Below are 17,777 nucleotides of genomic sequence, written 5' to 3' on the forward strand. Positions count from 1 at the left end.
CCTCCAAGTTTTTGTTCCTCCTGACTAGACTTACGCGCTTTGAGGACAAAAACCAAATCTCCGAGCGCACTTCAGAGCAAAATTAGGTCTGTCTTCACAAAAAGGCGTCTGGATCCGTGGGAGAGTGGCCATTTCTTGCCATGACCTTTAACCATATTCAGCGAGTGGGAACATGTTGTTTTTGTGTGGTCGTCTGGACAGGAATACTTGCACTCTCATTCGACACACTCATTTCGGATATGAAGGAAACGTTTTTTGTGCCACTTTTTATGTTTGATTCATTTATTCAGGAGATACGTAAAGCCGCCTAGTTAGTTCGGCAACCAACGTAGCAACAGGCTTATTATGATCTTTCTTAGGGCGATAAAAAGGGCCAGAATAAGGCCCTGGCTGACACTGACTTCGCGGATCCACCATGGAATGCCAGGCGCTGAACATTGTGACCTTGACATTGGCCGTGAATTTCAAGTCCTGATGCACTTCCTCGCTGAGGGAGGCGGCTTTAGCCTGTGGTCTTATGCACTTCTGGGCCTTCGAAATGCATGCAACCCTCTTTGGGCCTGGCCCCAAAGGTTCTGCATCGCTTACGTAGTAAGAACATTCGAACAGTGTGACGGTGCAAATATTAGTTGTCAAAACATCAATCCAGAGGAGAGGCAAACTTGCAGTGTACAAGGACCTGAGAAAGTGTTCCGTAAAAGATCGCCAATGGTTGTGTGGCATGCAATAATTTGCTTGTAACGGGAAGTGCACAGCCAAAATAGTCAGTCAGTTCTCATCAACACTATTCATGATCGTAGGGAATGTTGGGTTTGCGATATGCGATAGTAAATCACAGTATCGACTCCAAGAGACAGACCATCATTACGAGCGGTGCCAAGAAAAGGAGCCAAAAAGAACATCATTGGAACGGGCGAAGATGTCGCGATTGTCCTTCGGTCTCACAGGATAAAAAGGTCAAGTATAAGACAGCAGGGGGAGTGAACGTTCAAGAGAACCTACTGTATTATTCATTATTTGTTCCTCCCCTTGAAGAAGCGAGAGGTCTGACAATTCCAGAGCGAGCTTCTTCCACGGCATTATTGACTCGACTGGGTTGACCTGGTGGAATATTTGGGAGCGAGCAATGAGATAAGTTCGGACTCACAAAGTCGCAACAATGGTCTCCGAAGTCTCTCAAAAGGCTATCTATATGGAACACGCAGCCACTCTAAGAAGCGGCGAACTAGCTACTACCATTTATCCATTTGGTTATATCCTCTTTTCTATTGGCTCATTCGAGTGTAAAAGGAAAGAAATGAGAAGAGGAGGAGGAAACAGAACGAGAAGAAGAAAAAGAAAGCCAATTTCCTAGATTCCTTCAAGTTCGTCAACGAATTCGTTGACGACCTAGCTCCAAGAACATAAAAAAGCAGCAAGATGATGACGTTATCAAATTTCAAAAGATCATAGAAAAATAATCGTGGATCTCTCCTTTGTTGTTGAGCTTCGTGGGAGCTGGGTTTATAAAGCTACAGTTGTAGCGTGTTCAGTATGTTGATGGCGATGCTGAACTGGCAACGTTAGAAGAAGTCGTTGTTTTGGAAAAGAAGAAATTGGTTCGAGTTCTGGAAACAACCATTGCATGATTTGGTTCTCATTTGTGATGACGAGAGAGACAGGCTAGACAGAAAATGACACAAAGGGCCTTTGTTTTGTAGCATGGCATGGAATAAGACGGACGAGAACATGAACTTTTTTATCAGACCGAATTGAGCTCTGGGAAATATGTCGGAAGGCCCCTCAGTGACATCAAGGACGACAACGCACCGTATGTAGCACAATAACAGACTTGCCAGCTCGGATTAATTTTCGTCCAGACTTGAGGAAAATTTGGAGAAGAATGTCCTTTGTTTGAACAACGCTTCGCGGTTAATCAAGTCATCAAGTCTAGCCAACGGGTTCGCATGTTTCCAAAATCCATCCAATCTATGACAGAATTGAGGCCAAAACCAATCAAGTCCACTTGAACCCGAAAACGAACTCGCCCATCGATCGATTGAACGACAGTGTAAGTACGTAAGTACATACAAATACATACCAGAAGGCTTCCAACAGATTTGATCACGATCTTCATCCAGGAAGATCCTCCACGTGAATGTCTCAACACGAAGGATAGTAATTCAATTTGGTCTTAGACAGGATCAAATATCAGACAAGTAGAAGTGCCGGGGTAGTGTACTACAATCAATCAGTGACGATATGAAACAGTCATTTCGGATTTCGGACCATCTATCAAGTCAATTTTCTCTGGTTCTCACGCCCCCTACTTTGAACTTGATGGATCACAAAAATTTGACACTTACTCTGGGCAGGAAATTCAGATTGGGACACGGGGATTGAAATCGTGGATCTAGCTAGGCAGCTCGAGTACGTACTTAGTAATCACAGGGCCCGAATGGCGTCCTTCATTTCTTCGCAAGCTTCCGTCCAAAGCGATTCGAAAGTATCTGGTATGCGAACAAACTCGATCGTACCATCGTGAATGGAGTGCCTGAGTGGCTTTGCCAAGCGAAGGCTCGCTCTCCAAGCGATCCAATTAGAGGCCAAACGATTGTGTTGCGGTTCTCTTTTTCCCTGCCGAATCAATTATGCCCTACATGGGGATTTGGTTTCGAATTCAATTAGATTTCGGATGTTACATGATCTCCTTCTTGCTTCTTTGAACGTGAACTCCAATGCAGTAAAGTAAGAAAGCCGATATTCCAACAGAGCCGTACGTGCTACGCACTACTTAATCTACTACTACCTAGTACACAGAGTAGAACGATAGAAGCATTACCAGGCTGACTCCCTACGATGTCTCATTGACCTCCCCAATAATTGGGAATTAGAAACCCATGTGAAGCGGTCGAGCTTTTAAGTGCAATGGTCTGCTACCGGTGATCAGGATTGATCCGAAATATTCCCATTAATGATGGACCCGATAGTTATTCCCAACACGAAATGTGTATTGAGCTTGTAATGGTAGACGATGCGGTTTCCTGAACACTGAACACACAATATGTACACAGAAGTAATACTCATTCAGTCAGGCCCCTGGACGTCACAGTGGAAAGCAGGAGAAATGAGACATTAGCCCTTGTGCTCTCATCGTCTCACCAGATGATCAGGGGCATCGAGGCTGCGGTTGGTTCCGGTGGTTGGGGCCGAGGTCGCAGTCCTGGTAAAGTAGGTGGGTCTCTTGAGTGGTGAGCCAGTTTTATGTGTTTAATGGCTTAGAAAACGAGCTTTTCCAGAGTTCTCGTGAAGATCTCCCCAGGATTTTTAATAGATCCATGGAACAACGCCTGCCACAAAAAGCCCCTCACTAACAAAAAAAGAGATCGCATCCCGTTGATGAGGATCGAGGGGATCCTTTGAATTCTCATTTCAGTGGGTGCTCTTTTGGAACCAACAACAAATCATGTCGACGCACTTCCAATCAAGCGAGGTTTGATACAATCCTGGTATTTTGGCGAGTCAAGCCAAATCAGTTGAGTTTTGAGGCCGTGATTCCCATAGCTGTCGAAAATGGCACCGCTTTGGCTTTTAAAAACATGCTTTTAGTGCTCTTGGTGAGCATACATTCCGGGTAGTGGGTTTATGGCGTTGAGAGGCAGACACAAAAGCCTGGATATAATCGTATGCACAGTATGGCAAACTGGATTGCCAAGCCAACATCCCCAAATCTGGATATTACGGGTGTGGGAGTTATGAAAATCCTGGCTGGGATTCACACGTACTTGGAAACCCCACTGAGAGGAGAAATATAAAAACGCATTGATTCTTGCACAACAGTCTGTTGTAGTAGATGGATAACGAAATGAAAAACAGTGAACAATTTCCGAACCCAAAATAAGCAAGTAAGCATTTTCCTTAGTTCATTTCCAATATTTTCATGCCTCATTTAACGATATTATGCACTGTACATCTTATTTTGTGCACAAAAATTTGTTTGCCTCAGGCGTAACAGTTGAACACTTGAATCGCTCGATGTTGCTACTTATTGATTGTTTTTATTCATAGTTCAAATCAAATCAAACATTGGATTTTTTTCAAATGTTTTGAGGTTGATTTAATATTCCACTTTTAAGATAACTCCGGCAAAAGACACTTTGGGGGGACCTTTTTGAGTATGAATAAACGAAATGGCAAGTTTGTTTGGCCCGTCTTGATGAACTTGATATCATAACGAAGGAACAACCATCAGACAGAGCTTTCACCCAGGAGAAGATATCTTTGATTTTGCTTTATTTGCTTGCAATATCCACTTCTAAAAAATGTGCCGTATTCCATTACACATTTTTCCACTTGAAAATGATTCCAACTCCAAGTTCCAAATCTAGCTACAATCACATTAGCAGTCCTGATTGGGCCGGGAGTCCGATCTGTAATGCTTTCCATTTAAGCTGAGTCAGTACGGATCATTTTCTGTCTGTTTTTTCTTGCTAGATTGAAATCTGAATCTCAGGGGAATACATTTGCATAGACAGAGTCGAACTCTTTATTTTGAAGCTGAATATCTATGGGCACTGCTTCGTATTGACGCTGGTTTTGGCAAGCACATGATTCTAGTTATCTTTCTGCTTGACCTGGTTTTGCTTTTGTTTCAAAGAAACTCTGAATTTCTGGCACAAAAAGTGCCACATAATCCTGTGGCACATCAATCAAATCGATGAATTCAATGGAGACTACAGGCTCAAAATCTCCATTGCAAAAGAGAGGGTGGAAAAGAGTGAAAACATATGGAGAACCTTGTTTGCATGACCTTGCATAGAATTGTCAAATTCATTCAAATCCAGTCCACTCTAGTTACAATATCCTTGATCTAAATGCGTTAAGGGCTGATGTGTTGCAGAATTTAAGTTCTTCCGCACTCTAAAGAGACTCATGACAAACAGCAAAAATGAATTTGAGACTCCATTCCCGATCTTTTATAAGTCATCGAATTTGAGATCTTATGAACAAGGCATTAATTGTCTTAAATTCGGCAGCATCAATGGGCAGATTAATTCCCGAAATTAATCATTCTGAACTTAAGAATGCAATGATGATTGTCTCAAGTAGCAATCAGTGTTGTATCCCCTGTCCTTCGTACTTTGAGGACATCCTCGACAATCGAGATCAAAGAATAGTAGTCCTTAGAAACCACAATCTGAGGATTTCTCCATGTAGCTTTGGAAGTTCCAATAATTTACAGCCCAATCTTCGATCCGTTGGCTTCAGGCATTCGGAGCGAGATCGTGAGAAATTGGATTGGAAGTTGGAAGTTGGAACACCGCAAACCAAATTCATAGGGATTTCTTGAGACGCCAAAGTCTCGAATTTACAGAATAAACTTCTCTCGAAATCGGTGTAGCGTGTGACTCGACAGATTAAAGAAACTCCATCGTCTTGGATACGTATTCACGTTTTATGTCTGGTTCATATAATCTCTTTCCGCGTCTTGCCAGAGCCAAAATCCCCATACTCATTCAAATTGTCGGAACTTGAAACTTTGAGCTTTGTCAAGAGACCATTTCAATGCTTTAGTAGCCGAAAAAGGCACCCAAATTGTTGGCCAAAGTGGGCATTTGCCTGTTTTTTTTTCTCACTCGGGCCAAACTGCTACTGATCTTGGCACATGAGTGGTGGTGATATTTCGGGAGATCAAAACGTGAATTACGGCCGGCAAATGCGTTTCCAAATGTGCCGATGAGCTATTTCCTTCAAGGAAAGGGGAATGAAGCAATTTCCCCAGGAATTTCACATGCCTGAAAGCTCAGACTCAAGATATAGTGTGGTGTGTATGTAGATTCATATAGCACAAGCATAGGTGCTGCCACCGTTGCTACGACTACCGCTGCTCTTGCCACGAGTTACGAGAGCGCAACAGGCGTGGAAAATTTGACAAATGGAAAAATCTGGGTCCGTCCGGAGTTGATAAGGTCTTGAATTTCATGCGGGCTATGCTTCAGAAAAAAATCTGGAAAGTAAATGTCACCTAGACCCTTGGACGGATTATAGTGGGCCCAAGGACAGTAGATATTGTCCTGTTTTGTTGTGTCCAACTTCAATGCTGCAACCATATCCATAACTTATTGAATTTAAACGCTCTCCATGGCTGTGGCATAAAAAGCCAGGAGAAATAATTTCAACTCGCCTTTGAGTTTTGTCCTCAAATCTTGTGACACTAGAAATATTGACCTCCACAGGAAGTCTTTGCACAGGGTAATTGTCAAAGATTGAAGTATCCTCTTTCCAATTTGTTTCGTTCCACTTCACTCGTCGATATATTCTAGAGAGGAAAAAAGCCGTCTCACAAAATGTCTTTCTGGTACGAGGTCGGAACATTTTTGTCAGGAGCTTTACAATTACAATGGAATTGAGTGCAAGCCACATTTAACAAATATGACCTTTAGGTTGTCATGAGTTAACTCAGTCGCCAAATTGCCCACTTAATTTTTTTGGCATTTTAAGCCTGCGTGAAATGTTGTTATGTTCGTTTTGCAAAATATGATCTTGTCAGGATGAAATCTGTGAGATAGGGCTGAATCTTCATTTTCTATTGTACAGTGATTCAATTATGCAAAGCCGACTTTCGTTTGACCGATTGTCGTCTGGTTGCTTGCTCAGTAGCAATTGATCTACAAGAGATATACTTAAGGTTGTCTGCTCAAAAGAAGGGGGTCACGTTTTCGATAGCATAACTTTCGTGAGAAATCCAAGAAGTCTTATTTTAGTTTTGGAGGAATTGACTACCCTTCATGATCATTACAAGAAGTCAGTGGATACAATACTTGATAGTACATTTGATCCATATTATATTCTTGCGTGTTGTTACAACTTTTTCCTAATATGATGGGTTGAGTCTTCACACGTTGATCGTTTCATAGACTCACCCTATAACACTGTACAGTTCAAGGTTAGTCCAATTTCTTAAACATTTACTAGGGTTTGAACGAATCAAAAATCCCATCCAAAACAGCTCAGTCAGATCTTATTACCGATCATTCAGTGTGGACGTATTTTCTGCACACAGCTCTGTGTAAATCCAGCATATCGTTTTGGTCCAGGCTAACGATTTAGAAGCCATTGAACCCAATTGTTTGGATCAGATTTGCCGGTTGTTCCACGGCTTGCACCTAATTGAAAACATAAATAATCTGACTCGAAGGCCTCCAACCGGCCCTTAGTGGTGCTAACTGAGGCCTCAACAAAACACTGCGGGGTATTTGTAGTCTCGCCATTTTCGATGCTTCCGGCTTTCAGTCTTTGGCTCCATCTAATGAAGAGAGTGCACTCACTCGTTTTGTTTTACACTGGCCAGATCGCTTAAAACACCGGAAAGCTGAGGAAGAAAACGAAGTGCATTCACTTCGTACGCGTACACACTGTGTGTCTCAATTGAACGTGCTCATGCACAAGGTAATGGGTTTAGACGTCAACTGTGGACATCCAGACGAGTTCATGATGTGGCCCTCCCTACGGAGATGGGTGCCCAATTCCCAATAACATTTTGATACCAAAGTTGGCCTGGCTCCGAATTTCCCGCTCTGATCACAGCAATAAGAGTAGTGATAGTAATAGTAGAAGTAGTACGTAGTAGTAGGGGATCTTCTTTGTGTGGTACTACTCGAACTTCTTTTCCCCAACTTGCGACCATTAACGGATGATAACTTTTGTTGACTAACTTCTTTGGAAGCATCCTACTTGATAGATAGCCGAGGGATCGAAGACACTTTTAACTTGGCAAGCAATCGCATCCATCAACCTCTGAAGAATACCGCTTTTAGACCGAAAAAACAACCCACATCATAATTAGTGTTGGTTCACGATTGGTATGTCGTTTCCGATTGCATTCCTAATCGACAAGGCGTTGCTCTACTACCCCATGGGTGTCTTCGAATTCTGTGTCATCGGATGTTGGCGTGCACTCGGCTAGGCCTACAAAACTCCTTCCTCCGAGTCTCTTGAGCCTATTTTGGAGAACTCGTAAATGCACTCATGCACCCCACTAGGCCCGGGAATGCACTTCTTCGTATGTACTTACATCCTGACTTTACATTCAATGACATCAGGAAGGGATGCCCAACATCCAATGACTGACGGGAAGGAATTCAGCCGGTCAGCCAACGATCGCTCATATATCTCGTGGGGACGAACTTTGTTTTACTCGAGAGGAGACAACGACAAGTCATTTCAAACATCTTTGACGGGGGACGAAAACAGGGTTTCGGCCATTGCCCCTCAGCCTTGGCATGCACATAGGCGAATTCTAAAAACAGACAAAGGTTCAATCCGCTTCGTTTATGGACTTTTCGGCTTGTGAAGCAGAGTTAGAAAGCTCTATTAAAGACCTTGGTATAATAGTCGAAAAGAATGGCAGATATGAAGAGCACAAGCAAAAACTAAGGTGACCAAAGCATTTCAAACTTGAGGCTGGATATATCGGACATTCAAATTCAGAGTCGTTTTATACTATGAGACTCCCTACAAGTCAATTGTTCAACAGCATCTACATATGTAGAGTATGCTTCCTCAACCTGGACCCAATGACAGTGGGGGGGGGTAAATAAGATTTGAAAAAAGGCAAAGAAGTTTTACAAACATTATTTGCAGATATGAAACGTTTAAGCTGTTGGGAACAGCTTCAATCTCTAGTATCACGAGTATTTACATATAATTCAGTGTAGGTGCGAACGCTTTGCTTTATGTGTTAAAATGGCTCCATGTTCTTTGACCTAATTCGGGAATAAGCGAGAGAAGAGGCATCACCCGTAAAATTCAATGTATTTTAATGCGCCTACTTCTACTCATTAGATGACCCATTGTTAAGTTTTAAAATCAATTTTTATCGATTTTATATATAAAACTAAACTGGGCTTCCAAGACTTGTATGTTCTGGTATTTTTCACTCCGACTGAAGGTGGAATAATCCAATAAAAATCGATCAATACTTTACAAGGAGGCTGGGTCTGAATCCGGCAATTGTTTTCCAACTCTTGAAACGAACCAGTGCAAAAAAGGCCCATACAACACGAACGAAGACACGAAGCCGAGGCAGAATCGTCGTCGGGGTATGCATTTTTTTGCCTCGGGCCCATTGAATTGCCTGGATGAGTGGTTGGATGGCCCACTGAATCCATCCACAGTATTCTCACCGGCTCGGCAAAAGCCCTATAAATTATTGGCTTTTTGCTCGCGGTGAGACTTGATTTATTGCAAACTTTCAGGGCGGGGAGTGTGAGGGTCTCATTGATGTGGGTGAACTATTTGATAGCATTCAATAAAACTCAATGTTTCCTTTAAACGTTCGGTGGGATTGGCAAGTTTTCCAAGTATCACCGACCCGTGGCCTCCTGCTGGCCAGTACAACAGCATTGGTTCCTGCCAAGCCACAACCAGGACGGTCTTGTACACTTTTTGATTCTTGTCATTTATTACCCTGAGCCACTCTTTCAGGAGAGAAGTGCAAGGCTTGGTCTTTTTTACTTGGACGTCTGTTGAAGGTTTCTCCTTCTTGCTCAAACTCTGCATTGGATCTCGGTTCAGTCTTCTATTCACTTGGGGTCGTTCCTGTTAACTGTTCAGCATCTAGCAACAGACGCAGAGGCTGGAACAGACGAATTCTGGTCCAACGACTAATCAAAAAACATTCTGACATTCAAAATCCACTGCCATTCTCTTGAGACTTTTAGCAATGAAAACCGACAATGCAATAACCACATCCATTGCCAGATGATGCATTAGTTCACGTTAGGTTCAGATTGTCCATCCAGGAATGGACAAAAATACAAGCTTAAGACCAGTCAAACAACTGAAAAGGCGACGACGTTGGTTGGACTTCCATGTGTCTGAGCCTGTAGAACTAGTTGGTGGATTGGTTGGTTGGTTAGTTGGTCGGTCGGTTGGTTGGCTGGTTGGTTGGTGTCCGGATATCTCGGCGTTGTAACGTCAAAAGAGATTAACGATATCTCCCCATGTTGGTTAGGTTGGAGTGGGGAATGGGACTGCTCCTCCATATGTAATGCCCAGTTTGGCTGAGTGCCAATGGATTTGGAACATCACTTCGAACTGGGCGATGAGCCCTCTATTTTAGGCATGTTTTCTTTCAAATGGAGAGCATTGCTGCCATTAGAAGGCAAGAACACCAGCTGAGGCATCTACTGAGCGAAAACAAGATTTCAGGAGCGGGATGCGGATCTGGAATGGTTCCAACCTCGAGGCCATTTGTTCCACCTTCACCCTGACAAGTTCATTTTCGAGATCCATTTAATTCAAGTCGGAAATGAGAGTGATAAAGCCGCCTCATTTTCCCTTACGATGGTGATGAGCTTGGGCTCTTTTTCTCTATCTTACTTTTTAGGCTCATCCACCTCTACGCCAAAATTATGGAACTCTCGGGAACAATCTTGTGTGCATGCAATATGTACACACGCATAGTACTTCTCAGAGTAAATGAACTGCTCTTTTTTTACAATGTCCTAATCTCGAAAACGTATGGGCATGGACTCTGTTAAAGATATGCATATACCGATACTGTTTCCTGGCTTTGTCGACACGACAGACATAATTCTCCAAGGAGCTAATCGTGGGATGAAGATTAATAGGGATCCTGCATAATGAATAGATGAGAGCAAGCCCATGGTGCGCAATGTGGAAAACAGTGGTCTCAACCTCAGTTTCGAGTAAAAATAGACACGATTATCCAAGTCATTACCACGGTAATAAGAGTGATCCTTCAAAGAGCACGGACGTTTATCATTGAGTCATGGTTTGCAGACTATATTCTAATCCAAATATTCCAAGCTGCTTTCTTTTTTGAGGGTTCGCCGTTTACCAATTTGCATTTTCTTTCTTTTCGCCAGGTAGACGAGTCTCCTTTGGAGGAGAGGCATGGCTTTAAAGAGTTCTTGTGCCTCAGACGCTATTTTTGGTTGCGACTACAAGTTCCATCAAAAACTTGAGTCGTCCATAAACTTTGACAAGGAGTTCCAGCTAGTGAGCTGATTTGACACATGACGTCGAGGATATGAACTCAAGGGGAAACCACATTAATCGCCCATTACGCGTTCCAGTGACTCTGTTTTCCCATCCTTCTCATTCGAGACGTCTGTCTGCTATTAAATAGACGGGAACTTCGACGTCCCTGTACCTAGTCAGCTCATAAAATGGCAAGGCTACTTTTCTGCATCCAGTCAAGCCTCCAGTGCTTGATCACTTTTTGTCTGATCTCGTTCTTCTAAACCTCGGCAAGATTAGTTGTACTGTGTCAGAACTTTAGTAAAATGCCGGGAATGATCTTCACCAATGACATCTTTCCATTTGTTCTACATATCGAGTGCCATGTTTCATATCGTTTTTGATGTCTGTCTAGGCCATGCGAGCGGCGCTTTCCATCGTGTCTTTCATTGATTCATTGACATTTTCTCGGATTGGTTTTGAATATTGCTAGCACATCTAAACCGGGTGAAAAACTCATGTGAAGGCAAGGGAACTGGATAAACATGAAGCCAGCCAATTTGTAGACTTCGACAAAAATTTGCTAATGGTATGAATGTCACGGACAACATTTACTACGGTACTTGTGAAGCGATGGATAATTTGCACCTTCCACAATTAAAATGATTTGTTCAGTTTCGTAATGATTACTTATAGTTTGTTTGATCTGGATTCACAACCATTCAAATGAAACTGATTTGCAATTTCGGGACTCTTAAATGTTACCAAAGGCGTTCATTTTACAACTTGATCCGACTGTCGTGCAGTTTTCATTGGAGTGAACTGGTCGAGCGAGAGATGCTGGTTCATGTTGGAACATCCCTCGTCTCTTATGATCGGCTTTGAGCCTAGGAGTGAGCGAGACGTTGGGACAAAGATGATTATCCCATTGGCGACATTTTTTCTCGTCTGACATCGTATTTATCGATTTCTTTCTCGAGATCTTTTTCGTACAAGCCCGGTTATCGTAGACTAGTATCATGTCGCTTTCTTATCGTACGTTCACTACATACTGAAAGGGTCTGGGAATTCTTTGTGGACATTCTTGACCAACTTGAAGAAACATCCACGGTTTGATAAAGGTGGTAAGCTGTTATCCCATTTTGAATAATTCCAGCATGTCAAGAGTTCAAGAACAGAATCAGGGGATGAGAAAGCCCAACAAGTTTTCCTTGTGCAAGTGACACGGGATCACGAGTCAAGTTCATCTTATAAAAAGCGGAGAAGGTAGACCATGACAATTAATTGGAGGACACAGAGGATCCGTCTGCTCTTTTGTTCCTTTGTTCAAAAGATGACATTAGCATGAGGGAATGCTCGTCTAGACAAGATAAAAATTAACAGTTAGAACCCTGAGCCATCCTCCTCTAATAATGTCTACCTTGATCCCTGATAAATGCTCATGTCAAGGGAAACTCTTGTCAGAACGTGCAAAGCGCACTAATTGACATACCGAGAATTTAAAGTGGTACAAAACTAGGGAAAGATCATCACTCCAGTACCTAGTTGAAAATATTTAATCGACATATCGTTAATGATAACTGCACTTGAGGGTGGTTACCAAGAACAAAAAGAAAAATCACAAATCGGAGGACGGAGTCGACTGTAACCATATCACGGAGTATCGTTTGATGTTGATGGTGGTGGCGAACATACCCATCCATCAGGATGTAGGATTATGTTCCATAACCGAGATCTCCCAAGGCCCATCGCGCGTTTGATTGGCGGAGAGAAAGGCTTGTCCTTTCCGGAGAAAAGCAATTCCAGCCTCGATCATGTCATCGTTGACAGAAATGCTCTCGGTGTTGAAGTCATTCGAGTGAACAGCAGAGGTCTTTTTGAATAGGATCTTCATGAATGATCTTTCGGTGGGACGAAGGAGCCTGTTTCCATTTGAACTAGTATGCTCATCTTTTTGATGCGTGTAAAAATGCGTGTTTCGCTCCATGATCCACAAAGACAGCGTGGATTTGGCACTGGTGAGCTCGATTTTAGGCGCAAGTTCGGGCGCTTCCGACAGGGCCCCATGAATCATATCCACCACAGAGTCCGTGGGCGTGAGATGAGAACGAATGGGCGTATCCGTGTCCGTCAAGATGACGGCGTGCTGCCATAACTGATAATGCTGATCATCACGGTATCCTAAACCAGCGTCACATTCGACACAATATAGGTTATTCCAATCGGGACATTTCTCGACCTGACCGGGCGTGATAGTCTCAGGATGAACTAGAATAAATCCCGGCGCAAACAGAAGCGTGTTAAGCCTGGGAGCCAAGGTCTGAGAGCTCATGGTGCCATTGGAAAGTTCAGATGGCCCCGGGGGCGTCGGACAACGCTGAGGATCACAGGATGAGGTACAACAACAAAACCAATCTTGAGAAAACTCTCGCCACGCGATCGAAGGCAGCGGATGGATGGCTTCGAATTTGAGATTCTGGCCCAAACTTGAGTCGCAATTGGTGCAACATAACCGTAAATCCGGGCACGCCTCCGTGGCTTTCGAGCGGTGAAGACATTTCGGGGCTGGTAATGCTAAGCTCCAAGATTGGGGCAAGGACGTGCCGGACATAGCGTTGGACATCAATTCCGGTCCCAAGGCGCCCAATTGAGCCCTGAAAATCACTTCCCGGTGTTCCGGGACCAGATGAAAGCGGATCTCGACCTGCGGGGTGGGCATGGGCATGGATTTGGGCCAAACCACCCGGACATAGGCCTCGTTCGAGGAGCGACACTTCAGACTGAGGACGTCGTCCTCGAAAATCAACGCCAACGACGACGACCCACAGGATGGACCGGATCCAACTCGGCTCTCCATCAGGATGCGATCAAACTGGTCCAGATGGCGAAACACGCCATTCACCACCGATAAACGGGGACGAAACTCCAAAGAGAGTAGCATCTTGCCTTGGACAACACCTGGGATGGTTTGTGGATCAGGACGGAGCCATGGATGGAGTGAAAGTCGGACGCGACTTTGGGAGGGAGGGAAACTTGGATGCCTGACTCCCGCTAACCACAACAAGCACACAACAACAGCCTCGGGGATGATTGATCAACACGGGCATGAGCGCCATGAGAGTCGCCGACTAATACAATGAACTCGGATCAAGGCAGAGATCACTTCGGTAAGTTGGATTTGAAAAGTGAGCAACCTCGGTTTTCCTGGTTTGGCATCCTTCTCACGGATGATGCGTGACGCTTGTTCGTGACTAAGATGCGTAATAAAGTACGATGCAGCCGCCCATGTCTTTGCCATACTTGCCGATCAGCTGCTGGCACTGGGCGTGAACCTGAGCTCGATAGTTCGAGAAAGAGAAAGACCGCCCAGAGGCCAGTCCAAAGATGATTTCAAATGGAATTAGGCTTGGACAGGATTGGAAGAATCGGTCCATGGAAGGATTTAAACTAGTCATGTATTTTTATAAAAAAGTTAATTTCAATTTTTACTCCTCTCAGCCTGGATGGAAAATAAACGCTACTTTGGAAATTCCACTTGAATACCTTCAGTTAATAGTATGATGTTACTTTTCAGCCACTAACGAACTGAAATCATATCCCCAGACTCAATGTGACAAATCATTGTCCAATGTCCAATCAAATCCAGGTTTTTCTGTAAAAAGCCTCCATCACTCAAAAAAAGGGATGGGCGATACTTTCTTCTCAACCGGTTTGTTCAAATTGGCACATGAAAAGGCAACGTTGTTGTCAAGTACTCCTCACCTGGTTTTTCTTTTCATATCGTGTTTCTGAACTAAAAAGAGGCCAATTATATCAGGCAGTAATAAAGACAATTCATTTCATAATTCGATTTCTCACCATGTTCTTGATAACTAAAATTCGCCACCTCTACAAAAGCCATTTCAGAAACGGAACCATTGTTCTATTAAACTTACGACCCAAACGTCATCGACGGATGAATGCCAAACAGCGGTTCATTTCTAGTTCGATTGTGCTTTCAAGATCCTGTTTTTCCTTCCCCACCAGTTTTTACCTCTTCGCTAAAAAGGTGCTTCAATTCCGATGGCAGGAAAACGAACTATACCATCCATCCAGTCGCCACTTACTCAATCAAATATGACAACAAAGATGTTCATCGTGCATGACAAAATTTGTTACCCACCCGTGGCAACGAGGTGACTTTTTCCCTGGGCTCCTTCTCTTTGTGCCGCCTCATTGATTGCCATGGTTGTCTCTCTACACACTCGCTCTGTGCAACCATGTGATTCGTGGAGTGACTGCCAAACCCTACCCGATGATACAGCCAGAGGAAGACGGTTTGGTTGACTTTGTCAGACTAGATCGCGCTGCGGTTCGTAATTGCTCGCCAATTTCCCTCTTCCTCCTCCTCGATTGCTAGTACTGGTCTTGGCTGTCTGATTTCCACGTTCGAATCCAGGCTAAGCCAGGCTGGATGGTTGCATGACCACCACGGCGTGTTTTTGTCAGTCGAGAGGAATTACGTTTTTCTCTGAGAAATTGCTGTCGAATTGGATGGAAGAGAAGGATGATGATCTTTAGTTCTCAAGTTGAGGCCAACCAATCCACCGACTCTTCCGGTGGATTGGTTGGGTTTATGGAACGAGATCCATGGACGTTTTTGTAAATATGTGACTGAAATCCCGATGGCACTCCGGATTGGTGTCCGGATTGGTCCGGATTGGAATGGTGCGGATCCAGTCAAAATGAATCCTTGATTGAGCGAGTGAAGGTAAGTTGAGTTCTGTGGAGACCGATGCCATTCCGTCGGATAAATTCTACGATATCTTCTTTTACAGAAGACGCTTGACCGTTGAAGAGTGGGTGAAGACCAAAATGGTACATATGTACCATTCATTTATAGATTAAGGAAAAAAAAATTGCCGATTGAATTTTTCTTGACCACAAACCTTGTTTCACCATTCTAACAGACCCTTATAAATATGTAATATAAATCGTATCGTTCCCTTGGTATAAAGATCCAATTAAAAAGATCCAGCCGTGTCTTTTAAAAAGTTGATTTGCGTGATTTATGTTGAGGTACGGGGATGTGTGTATTCAGAAATTCTCACTATAGTCATTCATTGGTAGTATTAGCTAGAGAAGCAAGAATAACGTCAAAATGCCCTTTTAATAATCGACTAGCATTGAGAAGTACATTCATGCCACTTCAAATATTAAATTAATAATTATCTTGCTTTAAGTATCACAGCACTGGCAGTTGTTGTAGTAGTAGTAGTAGTGGGAGTTGCAGTTGCAGCAAAAGGTGTTGTTCCTTCACGAGACAACGAGGATTCCAGACCATTCCAATTCACTTGAACATTATTCCGGGTCGATCGACCTATCCACCATAACTCGCACCAAAGGTGGGTTTCCGATGTTCCTCTCCACCCGAGAGCATAAAGGCCAAGGCTAACCGTCTCCGGAAATCCTCATCGCCCTGACGAGATTGAGCTGAATCTTGCGCTTCCGCCTCAGACTTGACCACGTTCTTGACTTCATCGTCACTGGAACGCTTGCCCATGTGCTTGATCATGATTTGGGGATTGGGAGTGCGGGCATCACTAGATCCGATCACGAAACGGCGGAACCGCACATCTGGTCGTTGCTTGGGGTCGAGAACAATTCGACCACCGGTGTTGGCGCTCCATTGGAGTTGATGCTCTTTTTGGCGCAGAAAGTACTCCTTCCGAGCTTCATCGTTGTCCTCGACCAAATGGATGTGAGTCTGGGGCTTGCTGGGGCTTGGTTTCGAGCTATTGGATTTGTCTTCGGTGTTGATGGAGGACGGCAAGGGTTGAGACTCGGCGAAGGGAGGAAGGTAGAATCCGAAAAAGGCCACAATAGCCAAGCAAGGGTAAAGAGCAATCTAAAAAGAGGAGAGAGAAGGCAACTTCCTGTTTTTAGAGCCCGGTTCTCGAACATAGGGGGAATGGGGTGCTGATAAACTTACGAAAGTCTTCATTTTTGGATTTGATTGTTTTGGTTGGTTTGGCAGATTGGAATGGAATGAGATCGCTTTAGCTTTGACGGTTCAGAGTGAACTTTTTCGAGCGCTGCAAATCTCTTGGGTGATCACAAATTTGAGCCCGCTCTAAGCTTCTCTCGTCTGATTTGAGTGTGCTAAGTCAACTGAAAACTGATCGCTTATTCAAACAGGCTTTTATAGAATCATTAGATAGTTGTGGCAACACTCGTGGGGATCTTCATCATCATCTTCACCGTCATTTGGGGCAATACCACAAGACACATCGTCGCTCAGGAACCACTTGCAGCGGCAAGGACACGGGTGTTGGAGGTTGGAGACAAAGAACCTAGGCAGCAAGTAAGCAACACGCAAGCAAGCTTCTAAGGAAGTCGGTCGGCACCTTCTTGACCGGCCGTCCAGTGCTCGATGGACCTCGATTTCCAGCACAATTATATACTTGAACAATTCTGTTTTTGTACGGACTTAGAATTGACTCATTCCAAATTTGAGTATGGCACACCAAGATCAGCAAGATTGGTCTTTGGGGCACTGACAAATTGACTCACTCCGCTCCCTTAATAAGAGGTCCCTTTTCATGCCTCCCCCCCCCAAAGCTCGTAAGTAGCTACGCAACAACTCAGCGTAGAGAGCCCGAATGCGTCAGTTCTTTCAAACACACGGTGCGTCGCATAACACAACGTTCCCTTCGATGCGATCATTCTATTAGAGCTATCGTACCCAATACCCACTAAAACCACTCAACCATCGGCTCACACGAGAGCAAGTTTCAAGAAGGCGGAGGTCCCACTCATGAAACGTGCAAGAC

General features: G+C 43.9%; 2 protein-coding genes and 1 long non-coding RNA gene across 3 annotated transcripts; 1 reads left to right on the forward strand and 2 right to left on the reverse strand.

Moving 5' to 3' along the window:
- Positions 1-12,503: 12,503 nt before the first annotated feature.
- LOC131886271 (uncharacterized) lies at positions 12,504-14,170 on the reverse strand. The gene has a single exon (XM_059234553.1). The coding sequence runs from the start codon at positions 13,904-13,906 to the stop codon at positions 12,668-12,670; it is 1,239 nt and encodes a 412-aa protein (XP_059090536.1). The 5' UTR covers positions 13,907-14,170; the 3' UTR covers positions 12,504-12,667.
- Positions 14,171-14,575: 405 nt separating this feature from the next.
- LOC131886314 (uncharacterized) lies at positions 14,576-15,977 on the forward strand. Its single transcript, XR_009373907.1, has 2 exons — positions 14,576-15,715; positions 15,783-15,977. It is a non-coding gene; the product is annotated as an uncharacterized LOC131886314 (long non-coding RNA).
- Positions 15,978-16,095: 118 nt separating this feature from the next.
- Positions 16,096-17,535, reverse strand: LOC131886304 (uncharacterized). The gene is made up of 2 exons (XM_059234596.1): positions 16,937-17,535; positions 16,096-16,852 (listed from the first exon to the last, which is right to left on the reverse strand). The coding sequence occupies exons 1-2, from the start codon at positions 16,946-16,948 to the stop codon at positions 16,325-16,327; spliced, it is 540 nt and encodes a 179-aa protein (XP_059090579.1). The 5' UTR covers positions 16,949-17,535; the 3' UTR covers positions 16,096-16,324.
- Between the last annotated feature and the right edge of the window lie 242 nt (positions 17,536-17,777).

The sequence above is a fragment of the Tigriopus californicus genome, chromosome 1 (assembly GCF_007210705.1).
Source record: "Tigriopus californicus strain San Diego chromosome 1, Tcal_SD_v2.1, whole genome shotgun sequence".
NCBI lineage: Eukaryota > Metazoa > Arthropoda > Copepoda > Harpacticoida > Harpacticidae > Tigriopus > Tigriopus californicus.